Source organism: Struthio camelus, chromosome Z (genome assembly GCF_040807025.1).
Source record: "Struthio camelus isolate bStrCam1 chromosome Z, bStrCam1.hap1, whole genome shotgun sequence".
NCBI lineage: Eukaryota > Metazoa > Chordata > Aves > Struthioniformes > Struthionidae > Struthio > Struthio camelus.
In genome coordinates this window covers 79,161,721-79,185,825 of record NC_090982.1, presented here as the reverse complement: position 1 = coordinate 79,185,825, position 24,105 = coordinate 79,161,721, and the positions used below count along the sequence as shown (strand labels likewise).

Below are 24,105 nucleotides of genomic sequence, written 5' to 3'. Positions count from 1 at the left end.
AACTTGGTAACTTACACCTGACTAGAAAACAATACATTTAACCAAAAACACTCTTCAGAAAAGCACCTGGTCTTCATGTGCAGACAGTAAATATGTCAGCTCCCTTGGTCATTTCAGTATTTCAATAGTTCATTGTTAGAATTGTTTGTTGAATTGCACATTGTGTATAATTACACATTTTCCATCCACAGGTTCATATTATGCCTTTTCTGCTAGATTCTGCCAGTTAAAAACAGAATCCATTATATTCTAATAAAGTAAATGTTTCACGTTTATTTCTGTAAACTATGCCAACGAAACTTAAAATCTCACTCTAAAACACCTTTTTCATCAGCAAATAATTCTCAGCTATTTTCCACAACTTCGGTTTTGTAAAAGCAATGAATAACTGATTGTAGTACCTCAGAATCACGTTCAGCAGAGTCCAAATACAAAAATATCAATCAAGAATGATTAGGGAAGAGGGAAGCATACCAGGAGTACCTATGCGCAAAAAGACTACAACAGCTATTTTTGCCAAAGTATTCTCCCCCTTTAGGAGATCAGGCTGACCTGCTCTTTTTTTTCCATTCTACCCTATAACCCTGAAATTTTTCAGCTGCTGGTTTCCAAAATACAGGCCCTTGTCCTAGAAGTCTGCCTTGTGCTCCTTGTTCCTATAAAAGGAATATACACTTGGCTATATCAAAGCACTCTTCACTAGAGCAGGTCGAGTCTAGCAAAAGTTCCAGATTTCTCTGCATGACAAACTTACTTTTATTTGCCATTCCAATAACTTCTGCATTTCCCACACATTTTATCTAGCAGTGATTTTATATTTACTTCCAAATCATTGATAAAGACACTAGATGGCATCTGGCCTAAGGCTGCATTCCTGTGCAGTCCTCCTAGAAACGCCCACATTCAGTAAGGATCCTCGTGTAAAAGACTATTTGCTGAAATTTGCGAATTAGATCTTAATCTACTAGTACGCTTTGTGATATCACACAGTTTAAAAAAAAAACAGAACAAAAGACAAGATCAAATCTCTTAGGAGGATGTATCCTATTATCATAATTAATTCATAACTTAAAGATCAAGAACAGGTTTATTCAAGAAGGACCTGTTTTCCATAAAACTCCATTTAGTGGCACAAACTGTATTCCCACACTTCTATTTTTTAAATTAGATAAATCAATTTTTCCTTCGTTTTCCCCAAAAAGGTTTGGGGCTTTTTTTTTCCCCCCCCAGCTCTCCATTTCATTCACTCTTTCTGAGCATTAGCACATCAACTGCTTTCCTCTAGGTTTCAGGGATTTTTCTAGCATTCCAAAATTAATAAAAATCAATGACAAGCTAGAGATTTCATTCGCTGCTCATTTAAAATTCATGTGCAAATTACCCAGGTCTAATAATTAAAAACCAACTGAATAAATCTATCCATAGTCAGCATTGCTCAACATCCCTCCTGTACTATAAATGCTGTATTGTACCAACATGAAACAGGGTACAGAAACAAAGCCAGATATTTCACTATCCTTATCACCACCAGCATACATTGCAGAAACAGAGGACAGATTTAAAACTAGCATCAAAAGCTGGCATCTTTAACTGATACAGAAGAACTGAAAATAAGTAACATTTTGGAGTTCATTTGATTTCCTCCAAACACACATCCTCCTTAACAGCTAAGGACAGAGTTTTTGTCTCTGTTACACAACCCATTCACACATTTCCTTTCCATACTTCCTTGTTACGTGCTTTGCTCTCTAACCTGCTTAAGCACAGTCGTTTGATGCAGTAGACTGAATGACAACTTAAAAATCACAAACATTTAAATAATAAATAACATATGCCAAGTATTTTGCAGACACGAAGATAAGTTAAGCCTGTTAAAGAACTAGAATAAAGATTGTTCTAGTACTTTAGACAACACATCGTGATGAAACACATCATACTACTAGCTCCCTTTTCAATGTTCTGTACGTCATGAGTACTGATTGAAATAACTATACATATTTCAACCAAACAGATCAAATGATGGGTTTAAACTTGACAGTAAGCTTTAGCACTTAAAACAAATTGCATAAAAATCTTGTGATATTATGGCTTTAAATCTCTACGCAGTATTAGGGGAAAGTATGCAATTAACACTCATCAGTGTTAAAGAGCAGAGAACTATAACTGGTTAATACTTAATTTGGGACACAACTTAAAATGTTATTATACATTAATAGTCCACCCAGCAGAATAAATGAATATTTCCTAATTCAGTTTTATTCAGAAAGTAAGATTACCTAGATATATACCGTTTTAAATAAGAATTACGGAGAAACATGCTAAGAAGTATCATTGCATACATACAGTAAAGTACTATTTAGAACATTTAAATTGTGAAGACAACACACAGACTCTGAAAAGGGTAAACAATGAATGCTGTCTGTCCAATGAGGTACACTTACATCTTCATTCCAGTCTTCTGCTGTCCATTCTTCTATTGAATTTTTCCAAGCTCCTATTGTAATTTGGGGAGGGAAAGAAAACCAGTTAAAAGCTAAAAGCACAACATTGTATTTCAACCTTCCTGCATTAAAAGCCCCCCTGTTGTTGTTATTAGTGGAATACAAAGGAAGGAGGATGGTGGGTGGAAACACATGAAGCTCTTGAAAATTGGTCTGCAGATTTAAAATGTTGGAAGTTTTTTGTTTGTTCGTTTGTTTTAAACTTTAGCTTTATCTATGATTTCAGCCAGTATGGTACCAGACACAGCTTGGATGAACATGTCTGCAACAAGAGGGATCAACACCAAACACAGGCAAGAACTTCCCCTGTATACCCCTCCACAATGACAGTGAGGGGTTACTCAATCCTTCTATTGGATCTTCAAGATCCAGTCCAGAGTCTAATCAAAACACAACCAGAAAACATGCTCTGACTTCTATAATCCAACTTAAATTTGGACATACTTAAATTTGAGACCCTAGCTCTGCCTCTAGATGCTCCTTTCCAAAGTGCTAACCCTCTTCCCAGGGCAGAACCACCCCATTCCCTTCCCCCGACAGAGCAATTTTTTTTGGAAACTTATATAATCCAGACAGCAGCACCAGAAAAGTCAGTGAGCTGCCACTGTAACTGCAAGACACCGCTTCCTGTAACTTGTGGCAGAACTGATTTGGCAAACAGTGGAGCGCAGCATGCCGACTACAACATGCAGCACTGGTAAGACTACAGGAAATAAGTCTAAAGACTTATTAAGAACACTGATCCCTTCCAGAGGCAGCAGCAGAAACGGACATGCAAGAGAAACAAATGGTCTGAAGGCCTTGTCTACCAGTATAAGCAGAAGTAAGGTCATCCCAGCAAGACCCAGAGCTTTCATTTAAACTCTGTAACCACAAGCAAAGAAAACACCAGCAGCAAAATTTCTGATACCATCACCTTTGATCAAGTACAAAAGCAGTACAACTTTAACCATATCTTTTTATTTAACTAGGAACCCTTGGAAACAACTTCATTTAGAAACAAAGCCCCCTGAAGACAGCATCAAATCCAGTCGGTGCTAATCCAATCGGTAAATTGGCGCATTCTTTTGTACATTTTGCAAAGCAGCATCGAGGCCAGAGTAAGGATGAACGGCACTAATCCAGTGAACTCAAAAGGCCTACCACAAAGAGATACACATAGAGGGGAGAGGGGAGGCGTATATTATACCTTGGAATCCAAAATTATTTGGCAGGTCCTGAGCATGGTAACATCCACTCTGTGTTGGCTCTGTGGAGCAATATAAAATTGCCTGAAATACATTTTCTTGCTCACATTACACCAAACAGCCCCTAACTAGGAGTTTTCTACACACTGCAAAATATTGAGGCACGTTAAAAAAATAATAGTAATTCTGGCCTGCTCAGATATAACTACCATGCCTCAAATTTCTAGGCAAACCCACACATTTCCACAGATATTTTGGAAAGGAGGAAGAGCCAAATGAGCTGTACTATTAACTAGGGAAATAGCTGATTTTCCTTCCCATCTCCTGACAAGCACAGGATCACTTCCTCTGTCATTGCTTCCTTAAAGGAATACATCCTCACATTTGTCCTATTCATCATATATCTCTTAAAGTTGTCAGAGCAAGGCCAGTCTCTGGAGAAGACAAACTTCATGTTGGTGCCAGAACTCTAACAATGAGACTCTGAGTCTGTTAAAACAAATACAAAGGAACCCTAGACAAAACAAGGCTAACTCCTGAAGATCCCCCGCCACCTTTGGCGGATTGGATCTGTTTAGAGTCATATCTGGAACATCTTCCTGTCATTCAGTTTCAAGGTTTATCCATTGCTCCTACTTTTGACAGCATTTCTCTTTTTACTCTTCTCAAATACTGAATGCAGCCCTGTACCCTTTCATTAGTTTACCCAGGTTGCTAAGTTTATTAGTACAGCTTATCCACACTCTAGCTTCTAAAGACAATCCTTCCAGCCTCAATTGTTTTGCTATTCTCCTCTGAACTAAATCCAATTTGCTAACCTCTTCCTGATACTTAAAGGATTCCAAGTCTGATCTTGCCACAAGAACAACAATTTCCTTTTTGTCCAAAACCCACCTTGGCTTTATTGCAAGCCCATTTATTCTCTTCCATACCTTTACCCCCAGGTCTTGACAGACATTTATCAGTTCTTTGCTTTCCAGTAAAAGTATGTTTTCTATTTCCAAGTATGTTTGTCATATCAACTTCAACCTAGACACTTCCACCTACGATCATTTCCTTTTTTTTTTTTTTTTTTTTTCCTTCTGTAAACCTAAAATAATTTGTCCATAGAGAGTCATAAAGACAAACCATTCTATATATTCTCAGGACAGCTTAACTACCTTCCTACAATTCCTCACTTCCTATGACACCTTTGGGATTTTTTCCCTCTTTTGAATTACCCCCCATACATATCCCCCATATTATCCCCCTGAGATCATTTTAGTTTGGTCTATTCCAAACTTACATACTACTCTTATTCTTGTTAATTATATCTACAGTAATGGAGTAATCTGAAGGTTTCCTTAAAATGTTTCTTCCAACTTCTATAGCAATCCTAAAAAAAACAACTACTTACAGCTTCCAAGCTACACAATTCCCTTCTGCCTCCTTTTGACAGATACGCTATAATTTTTTTTCTTGTTTGTCATTATTCAAAGTCATTTAAGGCTGCTCATAATCAAGCTAATAGGAAATCAAGTTTACTGTTTAATTTATGAAATAATATCAAAGTAGAGGTATAGTAAATTATTAGAATGCAATACACATTCTTATAATCTGATTTGAAAAGTGACCACCTCTGTCATAACTTCTGTTATAAAAACAGACGCAAACTGTTGTTCAGGATCTCCCACTGCCTTGCATATTATGAAGAAGGCAAAGAATGAACACTCTGCATGCCTGTTGAAAAATATCAAACACAGTGTTCAAGTTTATTCCTTTTTGGAAGTGGCCGGATCATTTTGTTTCCTCCCATCTGTCCCCTGTCTTGCAACTGTACGTTTCTACTGTAAAAATTTAGATTTAGGGAAACTAATGCTAAATTATTTGGATAAAGTTGCACTTAAATTCTATCAGCCAGATTTCACCCTTTCCTCTCCTTTTATTCCAACCAGCTACACTAAATTTTAGCCCCACAGAACCAGCTAGCTTTTCTATGGAATTCACAATGACCCATCTAGAAACACTTTTCATTCAGCCTACTGTAATTCTTCTGGCATCTGCAACAATTCAGGATGAGGTGTTCTAGAGCGTTTTCAGAGAACACAAGAGCGCAAACAAATTTCGGAAACAAACTTTTGTGTTTTGTTTTAAAGAAAATTTTGAAGTTGGTCATCTCCAAGCACTAACTTAGGGAGGGAATATTTATGAAATATTCTGAACTGCACAGAGTTCCAATTTGAGTGACGTCTTCAGAAAACATTTCAGTATGGATAACTAGTTTACAGTTTGTCAAGATAGTCGCCTAGTACCTCCTTTTTAATGTAACTGCAAATGAAAGACACTAATTCTCCAACTCCTGTAGGTACAGTACTCTAATTTGGTTTGTTTCTTTACAGATGAAAGAAGAAATAAGGCTGGGCAACGGGGAGTAAAGAAGGATTTCCATCCTGTCCTTCTGTGTATACTTTTATTTGACACCCTTCAATATCCTACTGCAGGCTGTATGAATTTCCATACGTACATATCCCTCCTCATTCACATCTTTGGCAACTCTACATTGGTAACTTCTTTATTACTGGGACTGTTGATTTACAACTAGCGTAGCAGCGTTGCAACCAAAAAGGACAAAAAGTAATTAAAAACTAGTATTTGTTATTAACAAACCAAATCAGCAGCTCTTTTGTACAATCTGCTTCCAGCCCCACACTTGTCTGCCACTCCTTACCCCCACCTCTATTTCCCTCTTCCTGCCCCACCTCCTTCCCAGCACTCCCTCTTCTGCTTTAAAGCTGCAGCCTCCTCTCTAAAGACCAAAGACCATCAAAGATGCTTTCCATTCCAAGGCTGAAAGTGCTTCCCACTTGGATAACACTGAATAACTGAATGTTAAAGCCTATTATTTTTAAACAAATCTCTTCCGGTTGGTTTAGGGACTTGTTTCTGATGTTCTTAGGGCATATCTAAGGCAAAAACACTCTACAATAAAACTCTTTCCCTATATTGATGCATACAGATATGTTTGTTTCATCAGTCATGGTGTCTTTTCCATTTTCACTGAAAGCAAGATTAACAGGAAAAAGGTACTTAAGCATTCAAATAGCACATTCACACATTAACTAGTCTGCTTTAAATTTCCACCAAACACATTATTCTGCAGAAAATTCCCCATGTAGACAAATGCACATTCGTTCCCTTAAGACTCAATCTGACCAGGCCTGGAGGCTAGGGAAAACTCCAGAATGCTTTCTCACACGTTCCTCTCCATACCACGCTTAGCAACTTTGTACAAACTCCATAAGTTGCTTTATCAAAAACCAGCGCACTTTTAAGGGACATGCATAGGCCCTAACAGCAAAAAGGTATTCGGCATCCAAAAAGAACATCCACCCATTAACTCCTGCACTTTGAATTTCCACCAGCCTAATTATTCTGCAGCAAACCCCCCATGTAGGCACACATTCATACTCTCAAGGATATCAGTTTAGCCACAGCCAACTACTCCTATTCCTAGGTAGAATGGTTCTGTTAATAAAGTCTGAGGAAATGCATACCAGAAGAGGCAACAGAGGCTGCAACAGGGCAGGCATATGAAGGCTACACATAGTGGTCAGCAAGAGTCACAAACATTCAGGTTCACTTGGGAAACGGAGCATAAGCAAAAGTGGTTTGTAAAGCACAGTCCTAAAGTTGTGTCCACTAATAACCGACTGATAAATTTTTTACACCTCTGTTCCAGTGCCCTTATGCCTTTGTTGTATCTCTTCTTTCTTCAGCCAGTTAACCTCATTGCTTCTGTAATACTTGTAACAATGCTTTGCCCCCCCACTGCCATAGAGCAAACATCAGTATCGGTATTCGTGGAGGAATTTTCAACTCATTAGGTATCCTTCTAACTCATTATCTGATAAACTTATTTGAAAAACTAACACGAGCGAGAATAAAAGGCACACTTTTGTTCACTATAACACATGTCACTTCAAAGGTAATGCCTTGGAAAGATGCCAGATTTGGCAAAAGATCTCCTTTTCAATAGCCATTAACGTACTCAGGGCCACTCTGCCACACTGGACTACAAGGCATTCAAGAGTGCCGAGACAACTACCTAATCAGGCCTCCTAAACTCTGAGCCTGTTGTCGTCTTCTCTGGTAATTGAAGAACAGCTTTTATGAAGTTTAGAAAGGCGCATCTCAAAAGGTTCATTGCAGGGCTCAAAGAAGCTGAAATATTCCACCTAAGTCACACACTGGCCTCCAGTCTCAGTCTTTTCCTTCTGCACTTGACTCAAAAAGGACTGTGAAAAATCATTTCAGCAGGCTTCAGCAGCTGATGAAGAGATCAGAAAAGTGATCCTTTATTTGGGGGGTAAGGAGAAAAGCAGTCTATCTTATCACTTGGTTCCCAAGTATGGACAACAAAACACGATTTCTCCATCCTGACACCGGCTTTCCTTTATCTTCATCTGCTGTCACAGAGTATGGGAGGCAGCAATCTATCCAGTTGTTCTCCCAATTCACAGACAAGCAGGTCACATTCTTCATTTCTGAGTCACCACATGAGACCACTGTTAAGCGGTTCCTTTTCAGACTACTGTGGTCTGCTGCCTTTAGCTAGGACTCCATATTTCACCCTTGAAACTTCATATAGAAGCACACAGCTGCCTCCATCTTCAGACAGGCAGACGGTTCTTTTGGCCTCTGTTCAAGTGCCTGCTCGTGCTTTAGCTAATACATCTTCTCTTCAAAGGTGGCAGATCTTGGAACTCCATCTCTTCCATCCCAGAGACTCACATCCTCACATTTCTATAGTGTATATAGGTGAGACTTCCAAATACATCTCAGTGTCACTGTGCAGATTCATATTTACAAATAGTTTTTAGATGTTTACTTAGTCATTCAGACCCTATTACTCAATATCTGTGGACAATCACTTTCAGTGGTATTACGCTCCTAAATCACATTGGGTGAGATCTTAAGCAGCACTTAGGAGATCTAAACAATTCTTCACACATAAGGTTCTTCCAATAAACCTATGAATCCCTTTTTCTCTCATGGGATTAATATTAAACAAACAAAAGAATTGAAAATTGCTTTCCCCTCATTTAACCAGAGAGTCACTGGGGCTAGAGCGCAAGCTCAGCACGTCAGTAGCAGTAACCTACAAAAATGAACTAATATCTCTGCCAGGTGAGATGTTTTCACATTTTTAGAAGTTAACACTAACAGAATGTTATTTTAACTGTAATTTGCTACAGGTCTTCATTCCAATCCTTCCACTTCTTGAAACATCTTACCAGTTCCATCATCTGCATCATTCTGACCAGTCTCCCAAATCTCAGATTTTGTCCCAAAGCCATCAGTGGCAGAAGACTCCGTATAGTCTGCAGGGTTAAATGTCCTAGAGTTTTAAAAGTTAAGAAATGGAAGAGAACACATGGGTCATTCAATGAACATAAGTGTGATGATTTTTAGCTGAAGTCGTATTAGATTTAACATCCTGATTTCCACATATATTTATTTTAGTCACTGGTTTTTAAAAGAATTTTTTCTTCTATGAGCAGTCACTGATTAAAAAAAAAGGAAAAAGGAAAAAAAAAGGAAGAAGAGAAAAAAAGTCAGGAGACAAAAAACTACTGTAGAGAAACTGAACAAAAACAGGAATTCCTGAAAAAGCAGTGGCAGCATACCTACTCCTCCCATTCTCCTAAGGCATTAGTTTATGGGCAAAACGTTAAGGGTCTCTCAGGTGACAGTTTCTCAGCAGGCAACTGACTGATGAGAAACCAGAATTATGGACTTTCAGAGCACCAGACTTAGGCAGGACAACAGTTGGAACATTGGTAAGATTATTTCAGAAGCACTCCTGACACCAATCCAAAAACACAGATGGCAGCTAAAAGATGACAAAGGATTTCTGAAGAAAAAACACTTTTCACTTCATAAGATAGAAGTGTGAACAAGAAGGCTTATTAGAGAGCTAGAACGAGCCTTCCGTTCATCATGAAACTACTGGTATTACATGAAATGTCACTGGGAGCAACCACTGAGTAAATAAATATAGTGGAGGCTACACTGCTTCTCTGAAGCAAATTCTTTTGACAGAACTGAAAAATCCTTAGAGCTGCTAAGTAACTTCTTTTGATTCTGTATTAGGGTATACGCATGTCCAAACACCTTAAAGCATGAAACCTCAAAAAGAAGGGAAAGTTCATAATCACTAGTGTTTCTGGTCTTAGTTAGGATCTGCATGTTCTACATGACACTGGAACAAATCTCTTCTTTAATTAACCTAGGACTATAAGCATCACGGAGAACTTCCAGCCTCCTAGGCACCTGTGAAACATAATAACTCAATGTGACTGTTACTGGTAGATACAACTGAGTTACATTTGACACATGAACTTACATTAGGTTTGTATAGGTGTGTCTAGTTATAAATATAGGCTTTAGACAAAAATATTCCATCCGTCATCTAACAGATCTGTAAATTTTTGCAACCATATTACTTTACCATACGTACAGAGTTATTAATAGATCCAGTGGCGATTAATATTGCCACTGTGTTTGATCCTCCCCAAGATCTGTGCTCTGCATGTTTCTTACCCCATGCCTTGGGCTGAAAACCTCCCCGCTCCTCTCCCTCTGCCACGTCCAAAGCCTAGGAGAGAAAACACCATTTAACAGCAAGAGCAGAGAAGGACCCAATTGCTAGTCTGGCACATTAGCAAATGCTATGATTGAAGCAGAAAATTAGGATATATGTTTCAGTAGGACTTGAAACTTTTGGTATCTTTTTCTATATCTAGTGAAGTAGAAGCTCAAACACTAAGAGAAGGACTTAACTAAAGCCTCATCCCAAACTAATATGTGACACCGCCGTTGTTAAATTATCAGATATTATACAAAAATTTTTGTCTCCCATTTCTCACTCTGGGCTACAAGGCCCTAAAATCCCAGCCTACATGCGTACCCCGATCTCCCAAGGAACAACTTCTCACTCCTGGATTTTTCCAACTAAGACAAGTGTCAAAATTCCATTTGTTTCTTTCTCTCACTCAGACTCCCTGTCTACCCCTACCTCCTGCACATTCTCCAAGCTGCTACCACACTTGCTTTTACCCCTCAATTCTAGTTACTGGCATGAAAATTAACCAATTCAAATGATTCAGACCACTCCCTTATCACCCCACAAAAACATTAGTTTCTGTTTAACCACAACAAATTACTTCCCCGCCGCCTCCAATTTTTATAGCAGCCTCAGTTTAAAAGCTTCTTGCTACAGTGAACGGCTTTATTTTTGTATGCCGCATAGTGCCCGTGAGGCCTTAGAATTTTTGCATTATTTAACCATCCATAAAGCACATCTCTGCATAAATTTTTAGAAACTATTTCTTAGGTGCAGTATATTTCTACACAGATCTTTTTCCCTTTCTATGCTATCAATATCTGAGGCTATTCCAGCTTGCCATTTTTGTGGGGTAGTTTTGGTTTGGTATTTTTTGTTTTTTGAGGTAAAAAAATATATATATATATCATTTTGCATTACAGAACAGGAGCAGGTCAAGAGCTGTACACAGAAAGCAAAGTAATGATTACTTTAATGACAAAATTATGCAGTAGTTGCAAGTCAGCAAGCAACTACAAGTTTACCAGAACACACATGTTATCATTTTTAATCACCAGAACATCGCTTATCCAAACATCAGAATTATCTAGTATGGAGAGTTTGAATTGGGATCAAAATTACCCCTTGTTTTTAGGGAGCCAGCTTAACTGAATAAGGGCATTAGCTCCAGGACATGGTAAAAACAGCTTAAGAATTCCTAGTTTAATGACCTTCCTTTCCTTCTCCTCACCACTCATTCTTACTCTTGCCCTAGTTCACTGTGCAAGTTTAAAAAGACATTTCTGAAGGACTAAGTGTCTACTACCTACATTTTAAGGACTTCTCAAAAGCATTGAAATAGGAGGATAGCTTTACCCTCGTTTAGATGAAACGGTCTACTTATATTTGTATGCAGGATGACAACTGTGACTCTGTGACTCCACAGGGGAAGGATTCCCATCCAGCAACACAGCGTTTCAGTGGGACAAGAACACACAAGAACGAAGGTCTGACGTCAGGCCAGGCCTGCCCCTTTCTACAATTTTTCCCTCTTTGCTCTCCTTTTCACAATTGGTTGTCAAGAGGACAGAAGTTAAAAAGGAGGTAACAATAGGTGCAGCTCAGGCCCAGCAATCACCACCCCTCTTCACCCAGCCCAGGTGCGGAGACGCGTACTTCATTCTGCCATGAACATCACAGCCCCAAACCCCACTGTACCCACCCAATTCTAACCCAGTCTGAGCCTTCCTAGTCCAGCCGACCTACTCTAGCCTTAGTTCTCTTCTCCCTCACCCATCTGAAATCTCCATTCCGGGAAGCTGATCTATGGCATAACAGGGTAGCAACACTCAGACACACAGAAGATAGAAGTCAGTGCACTCTAGATTCCCATTCTCCCCAGTAAATAATTTTAAAAAGTAGAACTGGCTAAACAAGTTTACTTGGGTACAGTACAGAAGCTATCTACATAATAAATCTACTTCTTCATAGACTATCTGCAAGTCTAAGCTTCTGGTGGAGACAACATGGTATCAGTGGCTGCAGCTATCAATAGAGCATTAAGCACCATTTATTAATGATGGGCAGAATACAGGCCACCATTTTTCTGAGCAAAGCTCAGCTATAAAACAGATTAGGAGATGTAAACCACAGAAACAGCTGAGCAGAAATATATGAGTGAAGCAGACATTAGGTACAGAAATATTAGCTGGAATAGTTAGCATGAAAGTACAAATGGTTTTTAGAAGAGGACCTAAGTCTTCCCAGTGCCCAAAGTCTGAAAAAATAACCTTAGCACAGTAAACAGAAGATCAAGTTTTAGCCAGAGAGGTATATGTAAGATGCTGTTTCAGTGTCACTAGCCAATTTCTGTCTACCAGCACAGGCACAGTAAACTAGTGGCTAAAAGCAGCAATAAAGACCTCTAGCAGTTTGAGTGTATTTTGACTATAAAAGAAATAAGGCTGTTCATGAAGTTCCATACACAGTCCTAGAAGACTAATAGCAAGGACTTGCCCACACAAGATCACTTTGAAAGTTAATAGTAAAGTTAGCAGAACCTGAATTTCAAATGGACTCCCTTAACTTCATAAAGCTGTGTCAATGGTTTTGACAGAAAAGTCAAAGTGCAATTCCTTTAATTTAATGAGTAAGCGCAACAAAAAGCATCCCAATGAAAACTAAAGGGAAGTACCACACCAGTGGGGTTACAGAAAGCACTAAATTCCAAGCTAGAAAAGAAGCTCCTGAAGAACAAAGCCAAAACATGGGGCAGTGAGTACTCGCTACTGAAAGACTAACTTAACTTGGACAGGAAATCTCATGATCATAATCATGACACAAGGCTCCAGTGGGAAGGGCTGTTATTCTCTTTAATGCAACTAGGTCACTAATATACTCTAAAATTCTCATGCTGAGAGAGTTATTCTTCTGACGATAAAATTAAAACATGGCCTTAAAAATCTTAGCAGCACAGTCTTACAGCCTACAGAGAAGTTAAAGTCATGAAACAACTGCAAATTCCCATCCTGTATCTGCAGATTTTTAGTACTTTTTTTTTTTAACAGTGACTAAAAGGTCAGCAAGCAAATGGCACTTGCTGCAGAAATTCAAGAGCAGGGAAACAAAGTCTGAGCACGCAGTTCCACAGTAGCTTAAATCCATCTAAATCAGAGCTACTAAAATGGAGGTCATTCTCATCTGCAATCACAAGTTCTGCCCTCTTCTCCGCACTGACGACCAGTGAGTGAGTGCTAAACTACCGCTGGAAAATAAAATGATTGGTTTACTGCCAGATCAACTCTCTGAACGAGTTCACTGTTTGTTAAATGCTAGCAAACCAATCACCCTTAAGCCAGTATAAGCCACCAGAAATCAGGTAAACCTGCTGTCCCTTGCTACTGTGCAGCCAACCAGATCATTGAACTTCCTTGGGTTAAGAGCAACCACTTTTTTTTTTTTTTTTTTTTTTGGCTAGGTTAGTTTTAAACTTAGATCAATGCTCCAATACAGTCTAAAGGCACCAGGGGACAGACAGGACCAATTCCAGCAGTAACGCCAGCTTATGCTAAACAAAAACATAGCCTTAACAGTACTTGAAAAAGATCTGTATCTATAGCTTACTCGGAAATATATCATAATGATCAATGTTTCAAAAAAATTTTTTTTTTACTGTGGTAATTCACAATCAGCAATTCTTCTGTCAATATTTTTATCTGCCCACAAAAAGAGAAAAAGCGATTTGACAGTAGCTCATTAAATCTTCAACTGAGACTACAGGAATGGGTTTTCCTACAATTAATCAGCACATTGAGAACAAAATCAAACAACAGAGACATCGCGCAAAGAATAAGATTACTGCCCTGCCTGTTATAACCCCTCATAACATTCCTTCACATTCCCTTACACTTAGACCCACAAGCAGCAGCCTAAAATATCAAGTAAAGTACTGCTTACTCATTTTTGTAAAATGAGTAAGGAAATCAGGAATGAGGAGCTAAGATTAAAGTCGATTCTGTTTTGGTTTTTTTTTCCTGCTCTCCAAGATCTCTCTCTTTCTCTCACTCAGGTGAGCAAACTCACATTAGCTATCACTTGTTCAATTTACATTTTTATTTGCTCTCATAAATGCTACAGAAGTTAACACAGCCACATGTTTTCTGTTGCCAGGAAAACCCATCAGGAGTTCAGGACACTCAATCATACAATAAAGTCTTAACTCTGGTTCAATACATGCATGGAAAGAACTGTTCATCTGATCATGAACGTTCCTTCCCCTAAAACAGAAACTCTACACAGGAGTACAAGATAAATGTGTAGTACCACAACTTGAATGGGACTATCCTAATAACTTAATAGCCTATTTCATGGAAAATCCAGTTAGCTTAACTTGCAGACCTAAATCCTTCCACTTCTACACATACGCTTTATTTCAAAACTAAGATTTTCGCACTGAGAGGTTTAAACAGACAAAGAGACCTTAAGGTTAAGAAAGAGGCCTATGAATAGCTGAAACGAAAAGGAAATGCAAACTGGAAAAGCAGGCAACACCCTAGATTTGTATTTATCTCAGACTACACACACATTTAATTGAACAGTCTTAGTCTATGATCTGAAAATGAGGAGCCAGCCACTCTCCTAGAAGCTGAGATAACAGAGGTTTAAAACTTGTGAACAGATAACAAGGCTAAGTACAGAAAATTTATATTCTAGGTATTCTGTGCTACCCAAATAAACACTGAAGTTACATTTATTAACTCAGATCACTTTTGTCTTATTAGTTGTTGCAAAACTAAAAATACTGGATCAATTTTATACACTGCATGTACTCCAATAACCATTTTCAACTGCACAGCATGCACAGAAATCTCTTTCAACTCTGAAATCATATTCAAAAGAAAAAAAAATCATTTCTGCTAAAGCAAAGTTCTGGTTAATCTCAAAAACAACAAAAAAAATTAATGAAACACAGCCTCTTAACTAAAGCAGAACCAACTACAGCAAAACTAAACAGACCTCAGCTTGTGACCTCTAGAAGGTCTGCTCTACATTCACATTTTAGAAAAACTAACATCCTTACTAGCTCTGGCAAAGCAAATCCAAAATATATTATGTGCCAACTGTCCTAAGCTTTTAAAACAAAAAAATGTCTAGACATGCAATTTTGGTTACAGAAGCTCCTTTTTTTTTTTTCCCAAGGATAGGATACTTTTTGTCTAAAAAAGTTAAATACAGCACAGAACACAAGCAGACTTGCTGCACTAGTCAGAAATGTACAAAAACAGCAAGCCGCTCTACTTCCTTATGCATCCAGAAAGAGAGTTTTTGAAAGGCTCCTTGTCAAGTAGCTGAGGTCTAAAATTAAAACTTAGTGTTTTTCCTTTCATTTTTGTTTCTATTTTGCTAGAAAAAAATTCCCTGTCAGCATCGACACTTTTGTCACGCATACATTGCTCTGGAAGAAGGTGAAGAGAAGAAGGACGGAGTTTAAGAACAGAAGCAGAACAGACAAATACGTTTTCACTTTGCAAACCAAGCTAACTGCTATCCATGAACCTAACAGCTTCTATGCTGAATCAAGACCCAAAGTTCATTTACCTGCTATCCCATTATTAGCTACCGTCAATTACACGTCTAGGGAAGAGTATAGGAGCTGAAAGCAGAGTGCACGTTCCCCCGGACACACCCACTCAGCCTTCTCTTTAAACGGCTGAGAAGTCCTAATCTACTTATTCCTCACCTGCCATAACTGTAATTTTTCCATTACCTTTACAAGCCTTTTCTAGTTCTACCACATCTTTTCCAAGATAGGGTGGAGGACAGTGGGAGAACCAAACCCGCACTTAAAATTGAAGCTGTGGGAACAGTAAAAAAATGGCAGCAGAAGAAAAACTGCGTCTGTAAATGCAGATGATTAAAATTAACATAAATGTTATGCATAAACACAAAAAAGGAAATGTTTTTAGAACTGAAGATTATATTATAAACATCTTTCTCCATACTTCCTTCATTAGATTCCACTTGAGATGGTTATGATCCATTGCAACACTGACGCACAAGTATAACCACTTTGATGCAATTACTATCAATCATCACTACAGTATTTTTTATGGCTAAATTAAAGTTCATTCAAGAAATCCAGTTCTGAAAATGAAAGACAGGAAGGCCATCGTTAAAAACAAAAACTCCTTTCTAAATCAAAGTCTACAGCCTCTGTTTAGCAAGTAGAGATTAAGGGCTGAGGAACAGAGCAATTCCAGCTGGGATGTGTCCTGAAACACACCCAGTGATGTGCCTGTGCTTTCTATCAATCAGGCAACAACATGTATCTACTTCAACCCCCTGATCTCTTGCACGCCAGCAACTAGCGTTGGTTGTACACTGTAAACCTATTATCCTATAAAGTTGCAAGGACTGTCATACAGTTGTTCAGAAGATGTACCGCATAACGAAGCTAGTGTCTAGAGCACTAAGGCTGAAATTCTCAGTATCAAGCGTTTTTCCTGCTAAATAGCACACTATCGCCACAGTCAATCCCATTTCTGCTTTTTTCAGTGCATGCTACATTTCTTTAAATTAGGTGGCTCTGCAATGAGGCAATAACATGATGGCCCAACAAACTGTCCCCTAGAAAGCAGCCAGTAAGATTATTCCAGCCTGAGAAGAAAGCTTAAAATAGAGAGACAAGAGCGCACTGTTCAGATATTAACTGTCTCCTAATTTTATCTCTGATGCATACATTCCTAAACACACACATGCGGAGCATGAAACATTTCTAAAGAAAGGGTTCTGTGGTGATCACCACTTTACGTTCAGCTGAAGAATTTTATACCTGTATTTGACTATTCTGTACAACAGCAAAAAAGACAACTAAACAAATAAGCAAGACACTTTTTTTTTTTTTTAATTCCTACTAATATCCAAAGAAAGAAGGTCATGGGTCCCTGAAACATAGAGAAGTGAATTAAAAAGCTTTACACAATTCCCTGTAGATTTCAACGGCTGACATTATGAAATTAAATTAGGTATTTCCTGCCATAGAACACAAACACTTGTAATATAATGATCCAGGAGCTGTTCAAAGTGTTTATCACAGACAGCTGAGAACACTTCATCAAGATACTTTGTTCACAGAGATGTACAGTCTACAATATTTGGTAGGCAGATACAGAAATACTATATAGGCTAACACAGTGAAGAGAAATTGGTTGAAGTTCTTCCTGTTTCTTCAGTAAGATATGTCAGTTTGAGATTGATGATTAAGTGCCTTGGCTTGAGACATATGATATTTATCTAGAGAGCTACAGCGCTAACAGTGAAAACAGTGCATTTTGGTTCCTAAAGTTAAAACTCAAAAAATAGACTGAGCTCTAAAGTAACCTCTGGAACATACTTAATTTATACCCGACAACCGAAAGAAAATCCTACCTTTAACCTCAAAGTTGAGTACTAAGAATTATTTTCTAAAACAAACACTGAAATCTTTAAAGTGCATCTATTTATAGTGTTAACACACCAACAACTAATGAGCTCTGCTGTGCACGTTACCACTTTAACTCATTTAACAGCCCCTTCCCCTTACAATCTGTACAGCACCTAGAATAACCATTTACCTTCCTCTAAGAAAAACAAGCCTCTTTCCACTCAACCCTGTGAAAATCCAAACTGACTAAGCACCCCCTGATTCCACATCAAATCCATAATCAATATCTTTCCTATCTCTTCTGTAGAATACAACCTGAATTGTATCTATGCCTTCCTATATTATTCTCTTTCCACAGCTCTCCTTATCAACTCTTCCACACCATTTCCCTCTCTCACAAAAAAGCCTCTAGGTCGGCCAACGCTCTCTAATAGGATACTGAAAAAAGATGGTAATCCTGACAATGACACCCATCCCAAAGAAAATGCACGAGTACACATCAAATCCCTCCCCAAGAGCCCTACAGATGAATCTTGTACTCTCCTGCTGTCAAGGTACATCTTGAGGTACACTTCCCGTGACAGCAGGCTGGCAGTATTCGATCTGGGAAAGCAGCTCTCCAAAGCCAAAGCACACCAGCTAAAGCACACATGAAATTACCATAAAGGTGTCTATTTTTTTTTTTAAGTCATCCTGAGACCAAATAACGAAAAGGGGGGTGGGGTGAAGGAACCTAAATTAAAGGTGGCTGAAGTGTTTATGGAATCAAAGAACAACTAACAAATGCTTAAAAAACAGTTTTTAACTAAAACAGATGGGAGTTCCATTTCAGGAAGTGAAAACAGTCCCACACCAATGCCACCATCTCACCTCTCCCACGGCCACGTTTCCCACGGTCTGAAGGCCTGTCCCCTTGATTGGTGTCCACTCCATTCTCTTCAGCTCTAACTGTGGAGAGAAGACAGCTTAAAAAAGGCTTTAGCAACTCACATATGAGACAATATAGCCAACTGCTTAACCTGAACCCCAAAAGAAAAAGCAAGATTTCCAAAGTGGGATAACAGTCAACACATCTCAGTCACCTCCTTTCCTCGGGGGTCTAGCTACAAGCAATTACATTTACCCTGCACTAGACAAAAAAGAAAACAAAATATCTCCTAGGAGGGAAATATCCTTCAGCATACACACCGGTGTTTTTTGAAAAAAATGTTACAATTTGCATTACACTGTTAATCAGTCAGGGCCTCACCTCTCTAAAAGAGCAGGAACTAAAGCTGACCTCACACCATGCTTCCTTGATAACGTGCTGGGTGGTAACAGTGAAAGAATAAGAGAAACAACTGCACAGACTCTTCTCCTGACTACCCACACCACATCCTTATACAACTAGGGAAACTTAAGAGAACTCTCCTCTCTATTTAACTTTGAGAGAGAAGGAAGAGACCTAGAAGGTGAGGTGTCAGAAAAGCACTCCAACTTACATTCTGTGGAAAACTCCCAGGTAAGTACTCTGAGAAAGATGGCTGACTCCCTGATGGAAAATAATGACTGAACACTTACAACATTACTGAGAATTTTGTACTGCACAGCTTGCCCTAATTGCAACACATCCATAAATACATGCACATAAAGGTGGGAAGAGAATATCTCAAAATCTGGTAGCCATTTGAAAGTCTTTAATTACAGTTTAGAAAAACAGTCCAGCAGCTTCTGGCTCCTGCAGAAGTTTCCCCCCTGCCCCGCTTCGATTTTGATGCGTTCGATTTCTGTTTGTTCCACACGCAGCTGCAAGTTTCATTAATATTTTTTCCTATCTTAACGTTACTCTGTTCTACAAAGATTCACGATGTCTTCGTTGTCACAATATTTGAATATCTTCCAATCATACATTGGCTAATACTGTAAACTTGTTTCCTGCTTTTAGGGAGAAGTTCGGTTTCTTTTTTATTTTTTTCATTTCCATTTCTCTGCTCACATATTGGTGTTTTATAAGGCCCTCGTAGGTAATATACACAGCTTAGCTATTACCAATAAAACAACTCAGATAAAAAGGAAATACATACCCAACGGTGATCTAATGTGATGCTACCTAACTTGGAAAACATCAGTCCTCTTTTGGACAATATATTATTGCACCTGTATAAACTGTAGCAAATTTTTAAATGTTTCAATTCACAAAGTACTTTCTCTGTTGTTGTAGAAACTCACCTTTGGCTGGCTTATGTGAGTAATATATGCTAGAGATTAATAATGATCCCAGTCTTTTCATTCCCCTTATGAGAAGATGAGAACATCTTCAGGTTCTCCCACTCATAAAAGGAGATGGAGTCAAAGCTGGATAATTTTTTCATTAAAAGAAACAAAAAAGTGTATCAGCTGTGCAGTGACATATTTGCTCTCAAAGCAGTCTTAAAAAGACTCAGTTCTAAAACTTACATAAAAGAACAGCAATTTGCACAAGATCAACTAATCAAAAAGAACAGAAGTTTAATTTAAATCGAGTTTGTCTCTGAAAAAATATATACACACACCATCCCAAAAACGAGTCACATAGATAGATCAAGCATACCTGTCACATATACAAGTTATAATCACTTCAGCACTGAGTTATAGCTCTGATGGACTTTATTCCATTAGGTGCTCCCTCTCAACTCAACCAGCTTCAGCTGCAAAAAAAGTGTCCGAATCTTTAAGAATTAATCCCTATACGTACACTCTCGGCCACGGCTGCCTCCTCTTCCCCGTCTGTTGGAACTTCCCCGTCCACGACTCACTTCTCTGTCCCCTCGTTTTTCTCTGTTCTCTTTGTTTTCTGAACTTTCCTTTCCAAGGCTTTTCTTCTTTCCCCCTACAGTCTCCCAAGAAGTCTATTTGGGTAGAATAGAATTAAATACAAAAGTCAAAAACAAAGAGACAGTTCGGCTCTCTCTATATTCTCCCACCTCATACCCCTTCAGTTCATGGAAAAGCAGGTATTTCTGTAACGGTACACATGTAATATCTAACAAAAACTACACCAATAAAACAGAAAAAAGGCAGGTTGTATTTTTCGGGAGAGATGAGAAAAACAAGTTTTGAGAGTTTAATTTTCTCACAGAAAGTGAGGAATCCACATATCTCTGGTTATAACGGACTTAACTTAGTCCAAGGTAGCCTAGATAGACCACACTGTGGAAAATCTGCAAAGTAAGCAACTGCCTCTCTCAATCACTCACAGAAATCTAATGAGGGAGCATGCATAGAACAATCTTTTTCTCACAAGGAAGTGAAAGAAGCGCATATAAGTGTGAACAAGAGACTGAGGAGAATATCGGGGTGGAGGGGGACCACACACACACACACACAAACAGATTACCCAGATCTAGTAGAATCCAAGCACTGATAGCCAGAACACCAGAATGGCAGAGTAAGAATTCAGAAAACCAAGACTGTGATAAGCCAGATCATCTATTCTAACACCTATGGCTCATCATACACAGCAAAATTCAGGAAAGGCTACGTCTGAACAAGACAAAGGACCCAGGTCTGAACATCACACCTCAGCTTTAACATTAAACTCATCATTAAAATAAATTCAGGGATCACATAGCCCCATAGGAACATCTGTAGAAGTTGAAAACAAAACAACTAAAACACGTGCTAAGAATAGGAAAGCAACTAGCATATTATGTAATTGCATGGACTGTCTACTAAGCCATAGCTGCAAAGAAGAAAAAAACACATTATTTTTAAACCATTAATATAGTAGATACATCTATATAAATGCCAGGAGTCCCCACCTCGAGGAACTTAAGAGTCTAGATAAAATAGCCAAGTGGGAAATTTGCACATGTAAACAAGGCGCCATCAAATGTGAAGCACTTGATAAAGCCGTGACCTCAAGACAGGCAGCTAGGTCAAAGAAAAAGTTTGGTTATCAGTAATTTTAGGTCTTGCCCTGCCTCCTCTCAATTCCGAAAACAGCAACTGGAAGCCCTCCCAAGGAAGGCAAACACCAGCTAATCTAAGCTGCCTAGAACTTCAAAAAAAGTTATTGAGAAAGTTGGTAACAAAGCAGTTTACAAGGATAAATTCAGTATTTCAGTGACTCTTTTGAGAGACCATATCCTAAGAAAATCACTAGTCTCTCATTATTTGAAGCAACATAAGTGAGACAGAAGGCTGAAATCAGTTTTCAGCTCCAGTATGACTACACTGCCACAGGCCAACTGTGGTGAAGCATAGACAGTGTATATTAAAAGTACAAAACTACTACTTTGAGCAACATCACATTATCTCTGTGACAGAAAACTCAGTTGCCTCCTGTACACAGCAACTATCGTATCGCTTCACCTGCCATAGCCTATGTAACTGTATTACAAAAATGCCACAAGGGTTTTAGAGATACTTCAAAGGAGAATAAACCTCAATGCACTGGCAACCGAAGGGCCAAACCTAGATAGTTCAGAATGTACTACCATTTCACTGATGAGCATGATGCCATAAGGAAAAGAAGCTGGATAATAAAGTCACAGTGCCTTTTAGAGATCTTCAGTCATTTCAAGGAGTCCCTGAAACTGGAAGCTCTTGCAAAGCTGAGGAGAAAAATAGACTCTCCTTAGTAAGGTTTTACATGGCTTGATGGGAAGAGTAACTTAAGTATTAATAAATGGAGAACCTTGGAAGCATCAGATCCACGCTTCCCTACAAATAAGAACTTCTTCAGACAACTGCTAGAGTTTGAGGATCTGTAAAGTCATTCATTTATTGCTATTTATATAGAGAAAATTCAACATAATTTTAAAGAAGGCTTTGAGAAGCCTCTTTTTCTTAGAGGTGTGCTTTAAGGTAGAGGATGATGCTATCTATGGGTATGGGAATCCATCACAGACTATCAAAGCTGCCTGTTTTTATAAAGAAGCTAAATGATTGCAGCTGAGCATGCCTGAGGCAACCCAAGTTACAGCTACAGGCTTGACCCTTGAAAAAATATAACAGAAGCCTTCTTGCTGGTCTTATCTTGCATAAAAAAAAAGGACTATCTGAAAAGTCCTCTTTATTCTAGCTTCAAAAGCTTTATCCAGTAAAACACGGTCAGGCATAAAACGGCTCTTATGCCTGCAGAAGTTAAACTAATTAAAGGAAAAAAAAAAAGTTTTATGCAAAGAAACACATCCTTCTCTACTCTCCCGCACAAGCCTCTTGCATCCAAGGCCAGACTGTCACAATCATTGCAAGTAAAAAGTCTTAAATCTAACAGTCACACAGAACAAAGCCTTACAGCTCATAACAACTTAAAAAAGACAAAACTGGCAGAGTACCAAACAAATTACAAAGAGACATTCTATCTATCACTCCTTGTTCTTCTAATTCCTCAAATTTGGTAGATAAATCTTCCAAATGAGGTAAAGGGAAAAAAAAAAAAAAAAGTTGAAGTGCATCAAAGTGAAACTAGAAAAAGAGATGTCGGAATCTGCATTCAGAACAAGTAGTACCACTGCTACCAAGCTTACATCAAATCCATGGTAAAACTGTTCTGGAATATAACGGCCTTACAGCAAACCCTTCAAGTTCACAGGCCCATAAGCTTCCATAAAGAATACATTTCTTCACCTTCTGATGAGGACCCTTTTAAGTGATACTCTTTCTTCCTTCCTCATGGAGGCCTTTAAGTTCTCTGTATTCATTTCTGAGCTGCATTTTCTCTACAAGGAGCAATGGGTTCAGAGGGACTTGTCAAAATAGCAGAATGCTAGATATGCTGCTTCTAATTGACAACTGAGTTCAAAAAGTTTCTTCCATGTCACGATCACTTACAACAGTTTGCTAAACTAAGACGGCCATTCTTCTTCAACTAGAAAACTATTTTCAACCAGAAATGACAATTACAAAAATAGATAGTAAGTTACAAGATAGATTTTACCAAGGTGAGATGCTGTCTTCCACTACTCCCAACTTACCCACTTACTTGGCAGTATATATTTCTGCACTTTAGATCATCTCAATTCTTAGCAAAGGGAGTCCCCTCAATCAGAAAGGCGTGTCTCCTAGACATTTGCTAGGGTGGGGGGAAGGAAGTGGGGGCCTCATTAACAATAAACAAGAGTGCATATCCCGATAAAACACATGAGACACTGAGTGTTCATCATTTAAAAAAAAAAGAAAGAAAGAAAGAAAAACAAGAAAGGAAACAAGGAAGTCCAGGTTTCTTTCCTAATTTAGATAAGATGGAATCTAGTTTGCTTTCTGAAGTATACTGTGAAAAATCCCTTCAAGTACATCAAGACACATGCCTGATACTTCCTGGGATTTAAAAAAAAAAAAAGAGTTCTATGCCAGGTTATACACAACATTGTTTGCTGCTATACACACTGTCAGAGTTTTCTTGCTGCTCTTCAATAAAGCCATCCTAATGAGCAGCTTAGGGAAAGG

At 38.5% G+C, this 24,105-nt stretch overlaps 1 protein-coding gene across 7 annotated transcripts in view; it reads right to left on the bottom strand.

The window, feature by feature from the left end:
• Positions 1 to 2,240: 2,240 nt before the first annotated feature.
• LOC138064674 (ubiquitin-associated protein 2-like) overlaps positions 2,241 to 24,105 on the bottom strand; it is a 51,826-nt gene continuing 29,961 nt past the window's right edge. For 6 of the 7 annotated variants that reach the window (XM_068928345.1, XM_068928344.1, XM_068928347.1 and 3 more), the window contains exons 5-10: positions 20,408 to 20,561; positions 18,565 to 18,642; positions 10,271 to 10,325; positions 8,962 to 9,065; positions 3,691 to 3,750; positions 2,304 to 2,494 (exon numbers count right to left, since the gene is read on the bottom strand). In XM_068928345.1, the coding sequence (XP_068784446.1) occupies positions 2,319 to 2,494; positions 3,691 to 3,750; positions 8,962 to 9,065; positions 10,271 to 10,325; positions 18,565 to 18,642; positions 20,408 to 20,561 (627 nt within the window). In that variant the 3' untranslated portion in view covers positions 2,304 to 2,318. Of the gene's footprint in view, positions 2,495 to 3,690; positions 3,751 to 8,961; positions 9,066 to 10,270; positions 10,326 to 18,564; positions 18,643 to 20,407; positions 20,562 to 24,105 lie in introns of all 7 variants that reach the window. The other variant, XM_068928351.1, reaches the window with a different exon arrangement.